Below are 22,783 nucleotides of genomic sequence, written 5' to 3' on the forward strand. Positions count from 1 at the left end.
CCCCCACAGAAAACCACCCTTATGCAATGGTATGTATTTGTTTATACAACTGGAGTAACAACACTACCATGACTATCAAAAACAGGCAACAAAGCCTTAAATCTTGTCTGTTGAATCTATTTGATGAACTGTTTTTCAAAGGTTTATTCGTTTTATTAAAGGCTTGTTCTGCAGGACATAGTATTGTCTTTTTTATTGTTCCTTAAATCACAGAAAACTGACAGATTGTCAGCGGGCATTCAGTGTGCAGCCCGCTTCTATTATTGTTCTTTCACTCTGACTGGCTGTTTTACTGACTGGCTGATGAAGCGGCTGACGCATACACTCACATACACACACACTTTCTCTCCATTGTCTGGATGCCAAGCTTATGTGTAAGCTCCACACTCAGCCTTCTATCACTGTAAATTTAGCAACAGAAGCTTCTCAGCTGCTCCTTTCCAAAACCTGAGCCCTCCTCTTCCATCCATAGTATTTCACCCATCTCCTTCTCCAGGGTCATAGCTGCAGGCCCCCCACACCCTCCCCACCTTCTCCACACATAAACATATATGCTACACACACACCTCGTTCTCATCCCACAGCCAATAAGGGCCTGATGGGCTCAAGTATCACATACTATAACACAAGGACTTATTCTCTGAGCGGAGCCTGCAGTTCCTTACAGACCTTCATCTCCATCGTCTGAGGAGTTTCTCTTCATCTCTGAGGTAAGATGACAAGAGACACTCGAGAGCCTGGATTCACATTTGAAGATGGTTTCTGAGATTTTGTTTGCTCTTTTATATCTGCTTTGGAGGTTTTGGTTTTGTTACATTTGCGGAGAAGGAGAAGGAAGTCTCAGGGTCATAAACACCAGATAACAGTTTGTCCTCAAACACTGCAAAGTAGCATTTGGACATAGACATGTTCACTGCATGTGTACTTTATGTGTTGGATGGTTTATAGTCCATATCAAGAGCTGGAGTCCAATTTCTTGGGCTAATTTGATTGGGAAGTTCACTTAAAAAATTTTCTATGTAAGATGAAAGCTGGAAACAAAATGTATGTGCTTTCTAAAGCTGATCATCATTTGCAATGAAGGAGAAATGCATTCAAGCAATCTGACAGCTGTACTTAGTACGTTTAAGCAGCTTGTTGTACAAGAAACTGCATACTGTGAAGACGCGAAGGGACTTGATACTCCAACTTTAAGTATCTAATCTATGTTACATTTACAGTCATTCCCAAATAACATACCTGCTGCAATCGAGATGAAGCATGGCTTCAGATGTGAAGTTAGTCCTTCTGAAATGTCTGATATGAATGTAACTCCAGGATAATACTGTGATGGTGGTTTGGAGAGGCTTTCAAATGAGCAATGGACATAAGCCTAGAGCTTATCAGGGGGTCTAACCACAAAGATATGCAGATTCTCTGAGCCTCATAACATCAAGCAGGTATTTATTTTTATTTTCATTGATTCCACTTACAAATTCACACAAATATGTACACATTAAGATTTTTGAAGAGATGCTCACATGTACACCAGTTTAGCATTGTGTTTCAGGTTGTAGATGAGAAGATGCTTATTGTTAGATTTCTGCATTTAATCAAGCATTTTGCCTTGGTAGCTCTTTAATCTTAGATCATTGTCATTATGCCATATCCTTTGTACTCTTAGAAGCACTGCAAACAGGTGTTTCATCTTGGAGACACAGAGGTTTGATCTTCTACCTACCTATCTTCTCTCACCCAGACTGATGTGATGTGTCTATATATTCCTATCAAGTTGGTATTTCAATCTAAATCTGAGTATGATTGGCTCAGGATGCGACTTTCCTCCGCCGTCTCACCTGTTATGTCAGTCTTTCAGTTTCAGCGCCAAGTTTTAGTTTCAGAAAGACTCAGAAAGACTTCTCAGCATTCAGTGTTCTCATACTGAAGAAATGAAGTCGCCATCCACTAAATATACAGAGCGCTGAAATGTAGGTATGTGCTGTATGAATGCTGGACACACAGAGGTGAGACTGCTGTCAGCTGTAAGTCGATCAAAGAGCTCATTTGTCGGAGGTGGCTGGAGATTGGCTGTTTAACTGGAAAGGATCCTCCCGCTGGACGGAGTCGAGGGATTAAAGAAGCTATTTGGACACTGTTCCTCAGCTGATGGGTAGAAATATGATCCAGAGCTAATCCTCTGGGTCCTCTGCAGCTGTGCCCACACTAAGTGTGAAAGAGTCATCCAAAGACACTTTTTATATATCAAATATGATATAGTTGAATATAGACTATGTAGAGAGGTAGCAGTCCTCCAACAGAGCTTATCCTTGTACGTTTAACCATGGGGAAGTTGTTTGGAACTCAGCATTGCAAAAGGGACTAAAAGAAGGTTTTCACAGTGGGGTTCATTAGATTTTGTTTGTCATGCTTTTCGAACTCTTAAAGCACATAAACATATTTGTTGAAGACATTTGCTTGAAGTTGTTTAGCCCATTTTTTTAGCATCTGATTTGACTGATTTGTCATACTTTTCATTTTCACTATGATGCACTCACTTTTATTCAATTTGTCCAGCTGCTAAAGGATTTCTGCCTCTGCTCTATCTCTGCAGAGGAGGTGAAGTTAATTTTTTTATGTCCTCACAGATCAGGAGAATAAAATAAATATCTAGCCTGTGGATTTAAGTGGATTGGTTTAAGATGCACATACACCCTTTGCCATTTTAGAGTTTCAGATTGTTATAATGTAAAATCAACTAAGTCGGGTTACTGCTTGTTTTAAAAACAATCCAAAAATGGGGCTTCAAAAGTGAAGTGAAACAGTGATGATTTACTGCTCTCTTTTTAGTGAGCTAATGTGTAGTGTCTAGTATATTGCAGTAGGCTCATGAGGGAGCTGAAGCCTATCCCAGCTGTCATAGGGTGAGAGGTGTCGTACATCCTAGACAGGTCAAAACAAGCCTTTAATGATCTTTAAGCTAAAGATGGCTCATATTACAAGCATCTTCTTCCTCTTTTGGCTACTTCTTTTAGGGGTCGGTACAGTACTGCCTACTTTTCATCCTCTTCTGTCACACCGACACTCTGCATGTGGTCTTAAACTGCATCCATAAATTTTATCTGAGGCGTTCCTCTTTTTGTCCTGCCTTGCAGGAGATTAGAGATCTACAAACCATCAACTTGAGTTGTACCTCTGATGTACTGATTTCTAATCTTGACCCCAGGTATCATCTACCTTCATTATCTCTGCTCCTTGCATTTTCACCTTTCTGCCCATCTCGCTCTCTCTCATTCACACACATGTATTCTATCTTGTATCTTTCATTTCTCTTCTCTCCAGACTCTCTTAAACCTGGTCCCAAAAAGGGGCTGAGACCAGAGCTCTGGTGTCACTCCTACCACAAACCTCACTACTCTGTCTCGATCCTCATACATGTCCTGCACAGATACCACTTATTTCAACTCATTTCAAATTCCTCTTTCTCTTTTAATTAATTGACATCCAATGTGTGGTGTATACGCACATTTATATTCCATGTCATGCCTTCGATTTTCACCTTCAAATTTGTGATCTTGTCTGATGCTTTTCTACGGTGGCACATACAAACTCCAAAACGCTTACAAATTCCAAAACACTTAAAAATTCCAAAGCACGTACAATTTCCAAAGCACGTACAAACTCCAAAACACCTACAAAACTCCAAAACACTTACAAACTCCAAAACACATGCGAACTCCAAAATACTTACAAATTCCAAAGCACGTACAAATTCTAAAGCATGTACAAACTCCAAAACACGTGCAAATTCCGAAAACTCCAAAACATAACGGAAGTGCTCCAGGACACTAGAGGCAGTGTTGAGTTTTTCTTACCTAGTGGCTACGCAAGCCAGGAAGTACCAACGACCGGATTTGGTGTGTGGTAGTAACAGGTAAATGAACTTTTTTTTTTTTTTTAAATTATTTGAATATATATGAGTGTGGTTGTTCTATCCTTGCAGGTGTTTTCCGCTGGTATCCAACTCCATGTGTTTGCAACAAACTTGCCATTTATTTTGCAAATCGAGCTCAGCACTGCCCCTAGCGTCCAAGAGCAGTTCCGTTGTGTTTTGGAGTTTGCATGTGTTTTGGAGTTTGCACGTGCTTCGGAATTTGTACGTGCTTTGCAGTTTGTATGTGCTTCGGAGTTTGCATGTGTTTTGGACTTTGTACGTGCTTTATTTCTAGGGGCCACCGTACTTTTCCTCTCTGCAATGCTTAAACTCGTCTTCTGCTTCATTTCACTTCCTATTTAAACCATAGCAGAAGAGCCCTTTGATTGCTCTTGCCCTTACTTCCCTTCCTTGCACACACAATATATCTAGCTTACTTCTCACCATCATATCAGGCACCTCTCTCCCTTTACCAGCCATAGTCTACGTTTGAAGTCCCTCTCACCTTGCCGCTCCTGCTTTTTCTTCTCTCTTGATGCTTCCAAGCATAACTCCTCCATTTCCTCTTCTTTTGTCTTCAGCCAACAGTAGCAAACTTTCCACTGGCACCCTGTTTCCCAATAGCACCACAGGCGGTCATTGTTTACCTGGAAACCAATTCCAGCATGGAGATCTCATTTTTCATGATCCATGGATTTGATTTGGCCAACATTTTAGGCTGGATACCCTTCCAGATGCAACCCTCTGGCAGCAATTTATCCAGACTTGGGACAGACACTAGGAATACACTGGCTTGGAGTTCCAACACCCTACCCCATGGCTTGGTTGGCTTATATGATAAGTGCTGATGACAATCTTCTGTGTTTGCGGACTGAATTCTCACACATCAACACAAACTTGCAAAGAGGATAACACCTTCCAAACAGCTGAGTAAACAGCCCTGGATTAGGTGTGGAAATGCTACAGTAAGGACAGATACACTATGTGACTGCTTTCTCACCTTATAAGCAGGCACAGGAACAACTGTCACAGATTAGATAGAAGAATTCCAAAAATAGTGAATAACCTCAGTTATTCTCAAACTGAGGCTACGTCCTAATGTATTTCTGTTTGAAAACGCATCCTTTTCTCTCCATTTTGGCCTCCCATCCACACTGAGACGGCGTTTTCACTCATGGAAAACACAACGTTTTGAAAAGGCTCTCAAAAACACATACATTTGAAAACGGTGCTTTCGCGTCGCAGTGTGGACAGTGAAAACGGAGACTTTATAAAACGATGATGCATGTTAGTCATATGATGCCGTCATGTGACCAATTAAACTAAGATAGCGGAGGGAATTATACAGCAGTTGTTTTGTTTGCTCTCAAATTTGACAGCCCTATTGAAGATTAATATCAGTCTGTACATGCTCCAGATAGCTTTTCTTCAAATTCTTTAACTTTCACTCGCTTTTGCAACTTTGTACTTGCAACTTTGTACAAGGTGGAGCAACAACTCCACCTTGTTGTTAGTCCATTTAACAAACTCGCTGCAACGTTTCAAAGAGCCGGAAAGTAAATAAGCAGCAGACAGAAATAAGGCAGGTCGAATCTTCTTGCGTTTCATGCATGCACAGTACTAGAACCCAAGCATTTTCGGCTGTTTCAATGACGACGCACAACTCTGTGAAAACGACTGAAGACGCTAGTGTGGACGCGGAGCGTTTTCAGATGAAAACGCCGTTTTCAAATCTATCCAGGCTAGTGTGGACAAAGCCTCTATGTCACTGCAAATGCAGAGATGTTTTTCCATAGTTCCTGAATACGAACAAAATTTACCTGGAAAGTAAAATATACATTTTGGCTTGTTTTCTCATGTTCCCATGAATTGAATCCCAGGTTTACTTTGTTGTACTGGCACAATCCCACTGCTGTACCTCACTCTTTGTCTTTCTCCTCAGGTGTAAAGTCTGCTGTCACTATGTCTGACACTGAGGAAGTGTAAGTGCCCACCAATAATGACTCATGCTTCTTCTTTTTTAAACTCACTCTTTATCAAAAAAAAAAAAACATTTTTTGTTTGATATTTGAAAGATGTGTTTTTCATGTTTCAGGGACAATATCGAGGGTAAGTGACAACCACACAGTTTGGTTCATTTTCATCTAGCTAATAAATCATGGAGTCTCTGTTCGTCTGCCGGTGTGTTTGTCTGTTCTTCACTTACTTTACTTAAGTGATCATCTGATCTACTTCAAACTTAGCAGGTGTGCTACCCATGTAAGTGCACTGTTTTGTTTGAAGTCTTTCGGATGAGGTAAAATCTCATTTTAGAGCCTCAATGCTTGATTGTGTACATTCCTCTGTTATATCCATTGGTATACTGTACACATTGAATAAATACATTTTATAGAAAACAGCAAAATATTTCAGTTACAACATTAATAGAATATGCTACTTTTATTTTTCACCTGTCACATATATACTGAACTTGAAAGTGAAAATAGATTTCACAGAGACACTTGCTTTCCTTTTGTCCCAAGCTACACTGGGAATAATGTCATAAGCCTTTATTATATTGCATTTTGCCATTTAAAATACAAATTAAACATTTCCCCTATGACTGATTCTTGATCAAATTCAAATTTAAATGTGATTATGAAATGACACAATGTTGTTTGTTTGTCCCACCATATTTTTTTTTTCAATAACTGAAGAAGAGGAAGGTAAAGACAACTGATCGGCCAGACATCACAACCTTTATCCACTGTACTAATTGTTGAGTGTTTGTTTTACCCTTAATTTGAAGTGTTTGATGTTGGCACCAGCCGTGAAATTACTATATACTAACATATGCATAGATGAAATTAGGATTCCAACAGGATTTAGGATCTGCAAAATTAACCTTCCACTTTTTATTCTAGTTATATTAGAAATATTTGGGGTGACAATGCTATTACATCTGAACCTTCTCTCATGTATGTACAGTGTAGAAGAAAAAAAGAAACTCATAATCTGGGAGTACTTGGAATAAAAATACAGCATATTATTGATTTATTAATTTATTTATTCATTCATTAATCCATATTTATTTATCTTTATTTTGTTACTGCAGCATAACTAACATCTAGCTCTCAATCAAATACTTCCAAGTTAAGGGTGACTTCTCTGGCGGAGTGAAGTTTTTACTCACATGGAAGAAAAAATGTTTTTTAGCATCCGGCTATCTACATTTTTCTCGACATGTGACTTGTTTACATGGTCATCTGTTAATGTCAGTACCTCCGTCATTGACCTAATTCACACAACAGCTATTTTTTGAACAGCTGATGTAGCAAACTGCTTGGATGAAAACCATAATGCTTAGTTATTCATCCAAATATCACAAGCAAATCGGGTGGTGCTCAAAGGAATATTTAATAATAGGATGTTATGATATCTGTGAAAATCTTTTGGACGGGTTAGTTTCTAGCTAACTAACAAGATAGAGCTAAAAACTAGTTTAGCAATGTTACCTTAACTTAATAAACATTTTATTAAGTTATGCTAACATTATTTTCATTGATCATAGTTTCCCTACAATACATTTGTGAAACATTTTGTAGGCAGTAAACATGTTCCTAGGGTTTATCATGCTCAGGTATATTAGCATGTGTAGACAAGCTTAAATTGTTCCTGAATAAAACTAAAGGGGTGTTATCATTAACACTGATAATGTCATGATAATCTACAGTATTGGAACTATAATGTAAAACAAGTGTAAAACACCAGTTTTTCTTTTTTTTGAAAATGCCATGACAGTGTCTTTTAAAATATTTCAGAAATGTCAGAATAGTAATAATTCATTAATATCTAACATTTTGTCAATATTAGATTGCAAAACATGGTGTTCTAAACATGAGCTCAGTTATCATCTGATAGCCTATAGGTTTTTACATCGATAACCTAAAATGATCTTTGTGAGCCAGAATGTTTGTTCTTCAGTTATACATTCAGTTATACATCAACAGTTCGATATGGCTTCTGTGTGAAAGGTCAACTGACTATTTTTCATCATCATCTGTTTCTCTCTCTCTTTGTTCTCCAGCAGCACTGTTCCTTGTTCGCTCAACTATCCTCTCTGTAACTAAAGTACTCTCTCACTTTTGGTTTCTAATGGCTCTGTCATGTCTATGGTCTTCATTAACGGCCTTTTCCGACATCCTCCCTCTCCCCGGTGGTTTGGTGCATGCTGTGTGCCCGTAGCCCAGGAGGAGGTAGTAGAAGTAGAAGTAGCCCCTGAGGCGGAGGCCCAGGTAGAAGCAGAAGCAGAGGTAGAGCCTGAACCAGAACCAGAGCCAGAGGTGGTGCAGCAGGTGGTTCATGAGGAGGAAGGTATGTGGCATGGGCAGTCCCGTCACCTTTTTTCTGCAGGACATCCAGCACTTTAAACCATAGGACAGTCAGTCCTGTAACCATCCACACACTGCAAATAATATCCTACCTGACAAGTCAAAAGGACAAACACTATGACTAAAGTTTTTGATTTTATATTTGGAAATATTCAGTTCATTTTTATTGACTGAACAATACAGAGCAAACCCCATCAATCAAACAACGCCACTTGGCGACTGTGGGAAAGAAAAACTCCCTTTTAATAGGAAGAAACCTCAAACACAACCAGGCCTAGGGAGGAGGGGCCATTTGACATGACCAGATGTGATGGGAGGAAGACAGGATGAAACACATAACAAATAACTAAAACGTCCAAAAAAAAAAATCCACTTGTGGATTATTATGCACCAGCTAGATTTTGTGGTATGAATTCTGAATGCTCAGTAAGTTGTTCTTAACTCATTATTTTCAAAGTAAATATGCAGTTTATTTTTACACTGTAACGGTGAAAAAACAGAAACACCAATCATCCTAAAGTTTTTTTGTTTTTTTACTTTCCATTCACACAGACATTTCAAATTCCTTCAGAACAAACTGATAATATCTCATCTCCAGACTACATATGTGATTTTTACATACTCTGGAGCACTGATCTCAGTTATGTCAAGACAAGACTAACAAACCACACTTCACCTTTAATCAGATGATAAAAGACTCAGGTGCCTTGTTGGGTTCGATATTTTGGCAGTTGACTAATCTAGTTCCACTTTAGCTTCCATTTAGCCCTTTCCACTGGTGTTGCCTTCTCTTCATAACTGCCCTGTTTGAAAATAAGAGGGTCTGAAGATACCTAGATCAAATTAATGGATGTTTTTAATGCAGAACAGGTTTTTAAATCTTTCGAAAACCAGAATTAGCTTACCCAAGTTTATCCATTGTCTAGTTACCCATTGTCAAATTAGCCACAACATAGCTAGTAACAGTATATCTCCTCCAAATGTGAGATGTGTTTGACTCTTTTGTTTTCTTAAATATAACCATATGTATACATTTAAACATGTTTGCAGGGTTTAGACTTAGGTGAAAACACAAAGGGTCAGAATATGTTTTAGTTCTTGGAAGGTTCCCAGGCAGTATCAGCAATTCAAATTTAGGTGTAGTTTACTGGTGCTTTTCTGGTGCTATCCTTAGATTATACGATTTCTTATAATCTAGGTAACATATCACTATGGGATACTGGTCACAGTCATGTACTTTACAAAATGTTATCATTCAAAAACAGAACAACAAAAGTTGCACTGGCATACTGAAAAATCTTGAGTTTATGAATGCTGTCATTTACATATCAATACATTTTCCACTTTAGTCTTTTTCTAGTGACATAAGGGCCTTTTGTTGTAGATACCGCTTTTGGGAGTGCACTGCAGAAAACATGTAGATTTTGCTCTCTAAAATGTCTAGTTATAATTGCATCATCATCAGTGTTAGAAGAGACACAGTAAAACCATTTTTCATTGTCCTGGTTAAGCAATATTGCTGTGTGTTTGGAATATGAGCTGTGCATATAAATCTTGAAAGAGAGGACAAGAACATTCACTGCTTTTACATGAATTGGTTTCGTTGGTCATCTATGGTCTTCTATCCATTTAGTGTCTCATTTTGTTTTTATAACCTTCTCCAGTATTTTGCATTTTGGCAAACTCGTGTCACTCTGTAAGACCAAATCATAAAGGATGATGGGAAATTTTAGCCTGTAAAAGCAATTTGCAATTTCTTTTCCTTTCTTCAGTCCAGCTTTCTTTTTTTCTGTGTGTATATGTGGAGTGAGACCAGCAAATTGCTCTGTAGCATTTACATTGGGGTATTATGGTGCAAAAACATATTGTCAAGCCCTCGAATAAATTTAGAATCTTTCATTACAGAGTCACTGCAGAAGTCCCTTGCTTTGGTGTACTATTGTTGAACTAATGAACTCTTGCTGTACTGCTTCAATTTAATAATTTTTTGTTCAGCTTCATGGCCCAGGCACAGTTGAGTAAAAATAGTATGGCAACTTTCAATTTAACCATTTTCAAGTAGTTGCATCATCCTTCTGGTAATCCATAGATTGAATATGCAACTTTCTTAGTGTCTGCATAACTGACTGCAATCATTCTCAGACAGATTTACAAAGGTTTTCAAATAATAACGATTTATTTCTTTAGTGTTGAAAGCTTTTCTTAAAACTCAGTTAACATGAACATTCGATATCCAAGATTTGATATGGAGTCAGCTGCCTATCAAAATAAAACTTAAAACAACAGGTGCTTGCGACGTTAATCTAGAATGAATGCATGCCATGATATGGGACTTATGCAGTGGCTGCTGCTGCCTACAGTATGAATATAAACACCCCAATATTGTAAATGTGCTTTATAAGCTGCGCACCATGAAGAGGACAGGAACAGGCTGCCCAGTCCAATCACTAATGGTTTCTGTTCTGCTCTTGCTTTGGATGCTTGCTGCATGCAGAGGCCTATGAAGAAGAAGGTATGTAGAATTGAATTCTTCTCTGTTCTTCTCATTGAACCTGTTCTTTGTTTTCCTGTTGGCTGGGGACCTTTCACACATGTATAATTGTTTTTCTGATCTTTCTTGAAGAGAAAGGCAGAATTAATCAATTCGGTTTAGTCTGTGCATCAGGTGACCAATGTGACCTGGAGGAACGGGTTGAAGGATTCATTAATACTGAGTCATGGTTACGGGCTGCACCACTCATCTGTGCTTCTTCTCTTTTTTGCATGATTGTGTCCTGCCAGGGGAGGAGGGAGATCAAGATGGTAGTTTGCATTTCCTGCTGAGTCCATGTTGCTTTGCCTGTTTTTTCCCTCCCCATGTTGTCCGTCTCTATTTTATTTTTTTATAGTAGGTTCCTGCAAGAAAATAAAATGCTAATCACACACATCCCAATCCCAGTTATGTCTTTACCACAAAAAAGATTAACAGTAACAGTTACAAATACAAAGTCCCTCGTTGTGACAAGTGTGCACTGATGTACTGTATGTTCAGTAAATGTAACTATAAAAGGTTTCTATGTGTTGATTTATGACACCGCATACTGATCCTGATTTGCACTTTTTAAATCATATTGTTTTGATTTACACACTAATGCACAAAAAAATAACAGAAAAGTAAGGTAACACACTACAGTGGCCTCGTTCCTGTGCACCGATGGGCTTACCAGCAAATGCTACATCAAATCAACATTCTTGTTTCTTAGTTTAGGCCTGTGGAATGTAATATAACCTGTGACGCTCTGTCATACTTTTAAAAATAAATAATGGTGTCATATAAGCAATACAGATTTGATCATATTGTAGATTCTTACTTTTTTTTCCTCTATAAAAACCTCAGAAATATAAGGGGACTGTAAAATATTTTACTACTAATCCTAATTCTTTCTTACATAATCTTACATAATGCATAAATGACAAAATTGTAATTTATTTGTTATTGAATATCTCTTCATGCACAGAGTAATTTTCTAGCCTTTACTCTTAACAGCTACATATGAACTCACTGTGTAAATTTCCCACAATTCATGCTGTGTAATTACATTAGGCTACTTAAATCAGAAGCTAATGCACAGTAATTGGGTCACTGTTAATGGAAAGTATTGGACAATTAAAACTCACTCTTATACAATGATCTACTGGAGGTGTGAAACAACCTGCAGCCTCAGAAATAACTCAGCTTGTCCACTTGGATCTTCTTCCCTAATTAACCAGCACTTTAGACACTACACTCTCTCTACATTTATATGTCTAATATTTCAATCTCTCTCCTGTCCCTGTTGTGTTTTTGTTTTTCTTTCTGTGCCAAAAACCCAGAAGAGAAGCCAAAGTTTAAGTAAGTATGCACTATTGTTTGAACCTGAGGCTTTTGCATAGCTAGCATCTGTACATTTATATACTATAAATTACCTTATTTGTTTATACCTCTCATACTTTATTTTACAGGCCCACTGCTCCGAAGATCCCAGATGGCGAGAAAGTGGATTTTGATGTAAGCTGACTTGTTAAAATGTTAAAATGAAGCCAGAAAAGGATTATACATAAAGCTGAACTTAAGTCCTTGTCTCACTTTAAAACTAAAAACCAGACCTCAACACTTTTGATCATTGTACAAAAAGAAGAATCCATTTTAAAGAACCAGGTTTGTTTTTTCTAAAGTAAAAGTCAGTTTAATAGCTCAAGTAGAGTTTTATTTTTTTAATATAAACAAAAATTATAATTACTCAGGTTTGAGTCCATATTTTTTCCCATGGGCCTTGCTCCACCTGCAGTGACTCTGTGTGTGACCAATGGGCCATCCCCCACAATTTGAGTAGATGTACTGGTTCTTATATCGCGCTTTTCTACTCTATTTAAGCGCTTCATACAACATGTCTCATTCACTTATTCATACCCATTCACTCACTGTTTTCCTTTTTTTCTTTTCTATCTAACCTCATAGCGCGTGCTCAATATCTGATGAATGTATTAGATGCAGACTGGAGCAGCCAGCAATTGGCCAGCAACCTTCCAATTATTACACAGTGTAATCTGCCATGTATATAATTTGAATTTATAAGGGTCTGTTGCTACTAACTTACGGTTCTCTAATAGTGTTGGGCTAGCAATCAGCTGTGTCATGTATGATCACAGCTAGTACATGTTTATGAAGGCAGCCTCATGCCGTTCTTGTCTTACAGGATATCCAAAAGAAACGTCAAAACAAAGATCTTGTAGAGCTGCAGTCACTGATCGATGCTCACTTTGAGTGCAGGAAGAAGGAAGAAGAGGAACTCATAGCTCTCAAGGAGAGAATTGTGAGATTGCATCCCAATTATTTATTACAGAATGAACCCAGAATATGTAATGGTATTTTTCTGTCAATAAGCATTGCAGGACCATCAAGTATCTTGATTTGTGTTTTCAGGAGAAGCGTCGTGCTGAGCGAGCTGAGCAGCAGAGGATTCGCGCTGAGCAAGATAAAGAGCGGCAGGCCAGGCGGGAGGTACGCATAAAACTGTCTCTTTTTGATCTGGTGTGAATCAGAACAAAATACAAATCTCTTTTAACAGTTTGGTCACTCTCTCAAGTAATTAATGATTCCAGTAGTTTGGTTAATCTTCAGCAGCAGGCAAGGATACAGATGAAAAAAAGAGTAGTGACACACTGATTGCTACTTATTCAGATTTTCAAATATGCTGCATATCTCACTGCAGCCGTAATTTCATTCAGGAATTTCAAAAATCCTTTGGACAAACTCAGTATAAACAGAAAAGCTGTTTTTTTTTCCCTTTTGCTCTGTAATAATCAAATTTTAAAATTCATTCTGCAGGCTGAGCGGATGAGAAAGGAGGAGGCCGACGCTCAGAGAAAGGCTGATGATGATGCCAAGAAGAAGATAGCACTGACAAACATGGGATCGGGCTTAAGCAGCCACCTGCAGAGGGTACCATGTGTTTCACTTATTAAGTTTCAGATCTTTGCTACAGCTTCACACAAAGCAGCCAGCTAAATAATTGTGCAGACTTACAGTTTTAATTGTGTGTGATGTTTCTCTAGATTGAACAGAGAAGAGGCAAGAAGCAGACTGAAAGAGAAAAGAAGAAGAAGGTTCTTGCAGAGAGATGCAAACCCCTGAAAGTCGATAATCTCAGTGATGACAAGCTGAGGTAACAAAAAGGGGAACAAATGAAGGAAACCCACAGAAGATATTTGATTTCATTTTCACTGTTCTTTTCAATTCAATTCAATTTCTTTGATATAGCTCCACATCACAACAACAGTAGATCCTACAATAATTTGTTCTTTTAAAATGTATTAGCAACAGATAGATTGGAACAGCAGCTGACTCAACATGAAGAAGATGAATGTGAGGCGACCGTGGCTCAGGGGGGTTGGGAAGCGCATCTGTAACCAGAAGGTCGCCGGTTCGTTCCCCGGCCTCTCTGTCCTGGTCGTTGTGTCCTTGGGCAAGACACTTTACCCTACTGGTGATGGCCTTGCTTCTGTCAGTCTGCTCCAGGGCAGCTGTGGCTACAACCGTAGCTTGCCTCCACCAGTGTGTGAATGAATAGTGGCATTGTAAAGCGCTTTGGGTGCCATGAAAAGCGCTATATAAATCCAATCCATTATTATTATGAATGATTACCATGAAATATTTCACAGATTACAACTAACTGAGCTCTTTATATGCTATATAACAAGTGCACATTTTGAGTAAAGATTTATATTCAAAAATTAAGGCAAATGTCTTACAATTCTCATGTTTTCTTGACTTTCAGAGAAGTTTTATAAAAACAGTATCGTATCTTTACAATCATACATACAATGCAATCAGGCACTGTTAAAAGCAATAACTTGTCAAAAGATTATCTTAAAATTCTCCCAGAAACTCAACCCAAAATGGTAAATGAACATGGTTCTAAAAATAGTCACTGCCTTGCTGTGACACACACAAAGTCAAGCTCAGCCAAAACTCAATCAGATCACAGTGCCCACCCACAGCAGCTTCTGGACATCCAAATCTCATGCAGGCAGTGCTCTAGACTAACTTTTTGCCACGGTTGCACTGGTGTGCCTAACTTCTTTTCTTAGGCGTATCAGCTCAAAAGTTAGGCGCACCCAAATTTTTCATCCACTACATCCACTTCTGTCGGGCCAAGGGTACTCACTAGGGCTGGGTATCATCACTGATTTCTATAATCCATTCAATTCCGATTCACAAGGTCCCAATTTGATTCGAATCAATTTTGCTTCAGACAGTCAGAAATATTATAATTCTGGTCATTTATCAGTACTGATACATGTGAGACTTCATCAGAATTGTGAACATCACAGCAGATGCCTTTGTGTCAAAGTAACTGAGAATAAAACACAGAAAAACATGAAGGCAATTTTCCTGGCCTGGCTTTTTATAGCAGATAACCTTAAAAATATTCTGCAATATTCAGAAATTAGGCTTTCTTGTCTGAGGACATTTAAGTAAAAAAAAAAAAAAAAGACAGCGGCCAACAGCGCTGTAAACAATGGTAGACTGGTGGGTAATAAGCAAATGAATAATGCAGAAGACAGATTTTTAGATGGGAAACTGTTCTTAAAGTACACTGAGAGAGAGAAAGAGAGAGAGAGAGAGAGAGAGAGAGAGAGAGAGCTGTGCTTGAAGTGTGATTGGAAGCGTGGTCGAAGCAAACAGCGAAAGTCAGAGGGAACATTTATCAAATGTGAAGCATAGTTTGGATCTTTTTTTGCTGCTGGTTTAGTGAATTTTGGTTGGAGAGAGACAAAACCTGCAGCTCAGAATCTAGCACAAAAAAAGAGTAAACACAAAGCGCGGACCCACGAACGCTTCAGAATCAGTGAGCTGTCAGCTTTTAGCCCCAAAATATATTTATATTTAGAAGTCGATTCAGGATTGAATCGATATCACTTTATTCAAGCTACTCACCTCTTTCTATCCGCCTGCCCTGCACTTTCAAACGTACACGCGAAAGACTACAAGACTATCTGGACCACGGCCAATCAGAGAGGTCCCGCCCTTGGCTATCTCTGATTGGTTTAGACCACGATAGGGGCATAATGTGTGTCTGTTGTTGACCACACGGAGACTTTCAGAGTTGCGGAGACTTTTTTTTTTTTTACTGAACAGTTGGTCACACCAGTGTGACCTAAGACTTATTTTAGTTGCACCATTGAAAAATGTGGTCGCATTTGCAACCAAATTGGTCGCACTATAGAGCCCTGCATACAGGCCTTGCTATTTAGGCTTTTCTAGTCTGCCCACAGTTGTTTAGCACTGCAAGCAACTTTGCAACCCACTTCCATCCCACTTCCCCTTTTCCTTATGTGTCTTTTTATGTCATCGTTCAGTTGAGTCCCCCTGCTGTTCTCGCAGCCTCTTACTGAGGATGCAGTATTTGAATGTTTAAAATGCTTGAAAAAAACAAACAAAAGAAGATGGATTCAAATTTTTTTTTTAATTCAGAATAGTTTTTCTTTACCATTATGTCAAAAATAGAGCAGCTTGTGGTGAATTTTCACGTGGCACTTCTTTAGTATTGACAAAAAAGCTAAGTGAAAAATTCTTACTCTGTTTGGTAAAGATGAAAACTGCTTTTTTTTTTTATTGCTTTAGCCATAAGACTGAATCCTTGGTTTGTGTTTGCTAGGGAAAAGGCAAAAGAGCTGTGGGAATGGCTGCACAACCTTGAGGCAATAAAATACGACCACTGTGAGAAGCTTAAGAGGCAAAGATATGAGGTTGGTAAAGAAATATATGTATTGGTTGCCAAATGTCCTGGTTTGTCTTTTTCACCTGAAGGTAGGGTCAGATATTTTCACATCCGATTAATACCTCTTTTGAGATCATTCTCATCATTTCCTGTCTGGTGTCACTTGTGCTACCACAACAACAACAAGTAGCATTTCAGTGTTCAAACATACAGGTTTTCTAAGTATCTAATGATGATGTCTTTCAGGTTGTTTCTCTCAGGAACCGTATTGATGAACTGCAGAAACAGTAAGTTATGAACATAAACAGACCACATCAGGCAGCAAAACTAAATACTACTAAATTCCCTCTTCTTAGGAGAGTGATTGAGACATACAAGGACAGAAATCTGTCTTTGTAGTAATGTTGCACTGATTTGACCTTTTCCTGACTCAATCTATTAAAAACACTCACAAAGTAGTTCATTTCATTTTATGCTAAATAAAGTAAGTTTATTATTTTGTCCTCTCAAAGGACATGGAGCTTTCTTAATTGACAAAAGAATACGTTTCTGCCTGTGCACCATGTGTTTGCAGATTTAACTAATATAGCAAGCCAGGCGCTTTCTCTATATTTTGCTTTATTATGCTTCGTCCTTGTTCCTTTTGCAACATCATTTGGTTTTGTCTGTAGATTTAAAGTCTGCAGCATCTGTAAGGACATTTATAGGATATACTTCATCCCATAGACTTTTCTACATCCATGCAACCATATGCCTTCTGGTTACTTTTTGAAAGTAGTCATAAAACATGTTTTAGCAACAGAGGGCGCTGTTGACTTAAAGCTTTTCAGTCGTGTTAAGCATGTTTAATTCATGGGCAGAAGCCGCACAACAGTTTTAGATCCCAACAAACTGTTTGAATTACAAAGAAATGAAATTTTATTGTCATTTTTTCTAACCCTCTGCATATTATAAATTCAATTTAGTGCAAGACGACTGTTGTTCATGGTGTGTTTTTGAATTTGAAATTTCAATTCAATTAAGTTTCACAAAATTTTTCAGTCACAAAAAGAGTCACCTCAAGGCACTTTATTTATAAGGTAAATACTGTACAGTAATACCTTTTATTTTTAGAATATACTCTTACCTCTTCACACTAAAAGAAAGGGGGAAAACATGGAGTACAATAAAAGGTTATCAGGAAATGGTTTTACTTGTCTGAAACATTTAGCAAATAGGGCTGTATGTAGCCCTTGAATAAACCTCTGCTTATAAAATAGTCTTTGTTCAGGTATTCATACAGTAACTTCACATTAGCATGATGTGTGTGATATTCATAAAGGCCTACTGAACAGATCTGATTCTTGGGGATTTTTTTGTACTTTGCACCTTGCAGCAGCAAGAAGGGAGCCGCATCACGCCGCAGGAAGTGAGCAGCCCCTCGGTGCCAGTCAGCCTGAGCAGGAGGCATCTTCAGTCGACCACAGCAGTAGCTCCAGTCGCCCACCCGATGACATCCACAGCAACAACAACAAAGCTAGTGCCTGTGTTTACCTTAGTGAGATAGTTTCACAAGGATTTTAGCTCAAGTAATGAAATAAACAATAAAAATTATGGTTTGTTTGTATAAAGAACATGTGGCACTTTAAACAATCATCTGTGTGAATGCATTCATTTCTCCTCTCAGTTTGTCTGTTAGAATAGAGAAAAGAAAGAAAAGAATAGATGAACCTTGTGCAAGTTCAGCATGAAAAACAAGAAAAACTTTTGAAAAAACTTTTGTAATTTTCACATCATATTACTTTTTTCAGCTTTAGGCCAAATTGTTGTTTTTACAAGCAGACTTTAAAAGAAACTTCAGAGACACTGCAAATATCAACATCTTTGTGCTATCAACAGATGAAATGAGTGATGACTGTATGTAAAATAAGGAAAGTCACTCATAGAAACACAAAAGTAGAATTCAGCTCTACAGAAGATTGTCTTTGATCTTTTGGTTTACCTAAGAGTGATGTTTTTAAAACGTGAAGATGATTTTAGAGTGAAACCAAAAGTATCCACACAAGTTACACCACCTGCTCAGCACAATTGGAGACCAAAACTAGAAGTAAAAGACAGCTTTAGGCTCTTTTTGTCAGTTGGACTCCGAATGAATAATACTCATGATCTTTGACTGTTGCATTGACTTAAAAGGTGACCATATATCAATGGTGTGTCCCCAAAAATCCAGATGTTGGCAGCTGTCTCTTATTGAAAATGAAGAGTAAAATATAAGGGAAGATGAAAGCTATGGGGTGATCATATTTAAATAAAGGAATCAGAATATAAATATGTCTTTATTTACATTTCAGTAATACATAAATAATATAGAAACATACTGTGTTACGCAACTATTTTAGCAACCATTTGAAAGTACTATATGGTATTATATGAACAGTCAACTGCAGGTGCACCAAATGGTCCTCAGTTATCATCAGCATGTATAAATATCCAACTGTCGTCTCTTTTATAGCAGTGCTTTGATTTATCAGCCACTCTGCAGTTTTCGGTTCATCCAGGAGGCTAAAAACTGATGACGCTAGACTCAAACTTAATTTGTCATCCACCAGAAAAGTCTTCAACCACAGGAAAAAATACTTTATCTAATTCAGTGAGACGCTAGCTTAAGAAAAAAAAATGTCTTCTATAAGTCCCTAATCTGAAGACTTAAAAAAAACCAAAAAAAAACCCCAGGAATATTACACTGTTGTTTGTTTTCTTCTTCATGCCACCTGTGCTCTCCTCCTCCTCCTGGAGGTAGATGTTTTTTGATGAAAATGAGTCCCTACGCCATCAGCTTTAGACGGATTCACAAATGTTGCTGGACTCGGCAGACAGACTGGAGATAGCAGTGCCGGTGTGAGGTGATCCAGGGCCTTGGGGGACCACGCTGTCCCCAGGGGGGGCTGCAGTCTGATCTGTGCTGATCCTCTCTACAATGCTGGACAAACAGTCCAAACTGGAAATGAGTGATGTTTTACTGCTGCTGCTGCTGCTGCTGCTGCAATCTTTAGAAAAGAAACAGGAGAAATCAGTTTTGGTTTACTTGCTTTTGTTGGTTGAATTAAAAGACCAGCTTAAAAAAACCTAGTGCATTAAAAGAGTTAGTAGCCGGCACTAAGAGAACTACTGATTGTATCAAAAGAGTAAATGGTCAACTCCTGCATAATTCTCCTTTGAACCACATGATGGTGCAGCAAATCAGTGTAGTGTCCAAACTACCCTGTGTTCATTTTTCATGCTAGTGTTCAAGCTTAATAATTATGCATAATTCTAATTTTTATCATACTAGCATAAATGTTTTAGCAGCTGAAACAGTACACTATGCATTAAAAGAAAAAATATATATATATTAAAAAAAGAGAAATATCGGTTTTGTCATCTGTCAAGATAGCAAGAACTTAGAACAATGTGATGTTGGCTGCCATCAATAACTTCACCAAAGCTCTGGTAAAATGTCAGCTTTTGGTGATAATTGTCTTAAAGTTTTAAAGAGAGTTTATAAAATTACACTTGTGATGTCATTACACGGTAGATTTAGTAGAAAAGTGTGAAGACTGACTGATGGGTTAGCTCACTAACCCTGGACTCAGTATATCAAAATGGTAATAGGATTAAATCTGCCCTAAAACCATTTACTGTGTGTCTCCTCCCGGCTTTCCTGTCTTCTCTCCATTGTCCTTTCTTTTTAAAGGCCAACAAACCCCCATAAAATATATTTAAAAAGAGTAAAAGATGATTTTACTTTAAAACAGAGAAGAAAAAAAGAGAGGCCATTTTAAACAATGATTATGTTTTGTTAAATATTAAAATGTTAATATTCTCGAAGACTGTAAAGGATTGGTCAAATTAAAAAGAGAGCAAACACACAGTTGGAAAATTGCAAACTGATAGCAGTTTTATAAGAAGACAATACTGACAAACTCACCCTCTGCTCTCTGGCTGCAGTACGAAGCGTCACTGTTTTCACTTCTGGCTGAACTCGGTGAGATAAAATCCACCTGAAAACAAGGATCAGACCATGTCACAATCAACCACAAACATTTACAAAAACTGATGGTTTTCTTGATATTTCAGCCTGACTAATTAATGCTGTCTCTGATTGTTTTATTTTATTACAGTAATCAAATCTGAGTCCTGTTTATAGCTAAATTTAGGCACTAAACTGAAATTTGAAACAGCTCATCTACAGTAAACACATAGTACAAGAAATGCATTTGAAACAGCCGTCTCACGCATATTTAAAACTGTGAAAAATTAATAACTGCAAAACATTTCAGATGCATTTGAGTCCATTTTGCATTTTGAGTCCATTAAAAAAATTCTTCACTGTTGCCAACAATAAATATCCTCAACAGATTCTTTACATTTAACGAGGCAGCACATAAAGTGCTCAGCTGTTCACGGACTCACCGAGCCATCAGAGCAGTTGGAGTGGGGGCAGGAGGTTCCTGAGTCACTCCCATAGTGTTCGAGCTGCGGGTAGAAGCTATCATCCTGGCTGTTTCTGAGCAGCGCCTGTAGGGACTCAATGTAGTTGATTGCATTGCGGAGGATCTCCACCTTGGGCAGTCTCTGGTTTGGATTGGAAGCTGTGCAGCGTTTCAGTGTCTCGAATGCATCGTTGACTTTACTTAGTCGTCGCCTCTCACGCATGGTCGCCGCTTTCCTCCGGTCTGCATGGGTTGTCTTTCTCTTGCAGGCCTTGCAGGCCCACAGCAGGCAGTGACCTGCCTGGTGGAGGCCCCCAGGGGCCCTCACATGCTGGTCCTTTTCTTCTGTGATGGGGACGTGGTGCTGAAGATGGTCCTCTGACTTCAAAAAGTTGGCATGCATCAACCGGGTGTCAAGTTCATCAAAAAAGTTTAGGTCACTGGTGCTGAAGCAGGGGTCATAGAGGTCATCTGCTGAAGAGAGAACGAAGGGAAAGTCTGACAGATCCATCGGACTCCCTCCGAAAAATCAAAGGTGAGGAGGATGAAAAGGTTTCTTAAAAACTCCTTGTGATAACAGGAAAAACACAATAAAAGTCTCCTCAATTAAAAAGCCATAACATGAAAGGTGTGAAAAAAAGAAGCTGCTCGTTGTCAGTCAGCTGGCCTTTCAAAAGCAAATTAAAAGTGACTCTGTGGAGCTGAGAGTGTGTTTAAAGGGATAGTCTGTGGAACTTCACCTCCCTTAGCTTAGTTTGTTTTTATAAAGGAGGCAGTGTGGAGGCGGGGCATGTTGCGTAAGGGACCAATGGTGTGAGGGGTGTGTCTGTTTGAGAGTGTGTGTGAATGAATGAGTAATGTGAGGTCACTGAGGTGAAACTCAGCAACAATAAGGAAGCAATAAAAAAGCAATCGTGTCCATCTTTACAAATCATTCAGTCTGTTCTGAATACATGTCATGGTCCTAGTTAAGTGATCAAACACATGTGTGAATGGCCATTCAATAGCATCATTACACCTCACCTAAGAACCTTAGTTTGTTTCTGATACCATATCATGCTGTGTATGATACATTTTTATTGTATATTTGTTGTATCACAAATGATACATTGGGTGTTTTTGGCAACTTTTTGTTAAAAACAATGTTAATTTTAGAAAAAAAAAAGAGTTTTGTCCATAACATTTTGAAATTATGGCAAGTTTTGATCATGTTGATGAGATAGAGGTCTCAGAAACTCATGTATCAAATATGATACAAAGGGCATTATAGGGTTAAAATTACCAGTATATCGTGAAATATATCCAAATGAAAGCTTAATTATTATTAATTTGCAACTTCTACAGTTATCTGACAATTTATGAAAGCTTGACACCGACCCTATTTCTGCTTTAAGATCCCAATGATTTTCCAATCACACCCACGTAAAGATGTGATAATATGTTCTTTTTCATTCTTAAACATGTTTGTTCAAAGGTGAAGATCCATGCCACAGTAAATCAGAGAGAATTCCTTTCAGAAACAGTACTATAACATTCAGCTTAATGTTAAAAACAATAACCTACACAAGACATTTCTTGTGTAGGTTATTGAAAAAGATTTTCTGCAATAAACAAGCACAATAGAATACATAGAATAGAGTCGTAATGAAGTTACACTAGACAAGCACAGTGATTTACTGCGGTGTCCTGACAGTCCTGCTGAGCAGGTCAATGTGTCACACAGCCGTCAGGGCTCAGATCTAAGAAAGAAATGGCTCCCTCTCGTCCCTGTGTGTGTGTGTTTGTGTGTGTGTGTGTGTGTGTGTGTGG

General features: G+C 38.3%; 2 protein-coding genes across 5 annotated transcripts; one reads left to right on the top strand and one right to left on the bottom strand.

Moving 5' to 3' along the window:
- The first annotated feature begins 549 nt into the window (after nucleotides 1-549).
- LOC146640127 (troponin T, fast skeletal muscle isoforms-like) lies at nucleotides 550-18,192 on the top strand. 4 transcript variants are annotated; one of them, XM_085350108.1, is made up of 15 exons: nucleotides 550-710; nucleotides 5,853-5,892; nucleotides 6,006-6,019; nucleotides 8,135-8,263; nucleotides 10,775-10,792; nucleotides 11,062-11,082; nucleotides 12,133-12,151; nucleotides 12,262-12,307; nucleotides 12,996-13,112; nucleotides 13,223-13,300; nucleotides 13,628-13,741; nucleotides 13,855-13,964; nucleotides 16,461-16,551; nucleotides 16,770-16,810; nucleotides 17,899-18,192. In XM_085350108.1, the coding sequence occupies exons 2-15, from the start codon at nucleotides 5,873-5,875 to the stop codon at nucleotides 17,933-17,935; spliced, it is 855 nt and encodes a 284-aa protein (XP_085206234.1). In that variant the 5' UTR covers nucleotides 550-710; nucleotides 5,853-5,872; the 3' UTR covers nucleotides 17,936-18,192. The 4 variants fall into 4 exon arrangements, with proteins under 4 accessions (XP_085206234.1, XP_085206241.1, XP_085206246.1 ...); XM_085350115.1 differs by lacking the exon at nucleotides 10,775-10,792; XM_085350120.1 differs by lacking the exon at nucleotides 11,062-11,082 and having other exon boundaries at nucleotides 552-710; nucleotides 17,899-18,191.
- A 1,079-nt stretch (nucleotides 18,193-19,271) lies between these two features.
- On the bottom strand, nucleotides 19,272-21,696 carry LOC146640128 (myoblast determination protein 1 homolog). The gene is made up of 3 exons (XM_085350134.1): nucleotides 20,955-21,696; nucleotides 20,470-20,542; nucleotides 19,272-19,549 (listed from the first exon to the last, which is right to left on the bottom strand). The coding sequence occupies exons 1-3, from the start codon at nucleotides 21,483-21,485 to the stop codon at nucleotides 19,341-19,343; spliced, it is 813 nt and encodes a 270-aa protein (XP_085206260.1). The 5' UTR covers nucleotides 21,486-21,696; the 3' UTR covers nucleotides 19,272-19,340.
- Between the last annotated feature and the right edge of the window lie 1,087 nt (nucleotides 21,697-22,783).

The sequence above is a fragment of the Diplotaxodon limnothrissa genome, linkage group LG1, assembly GCF_057381915.1.
Source record: "Diplotaxodon limnothrissa isolate DT_005_m linkage group LG1, D_limnothrissa_male_GT1.1, whole genome shotgun sequence".
NCBI lineage: Eukaryota > Metazoa > Chordata > Actinopteri > Cichliformes > Cichlidae > Diplotaxodon > Diplotaxodon limnothrissa.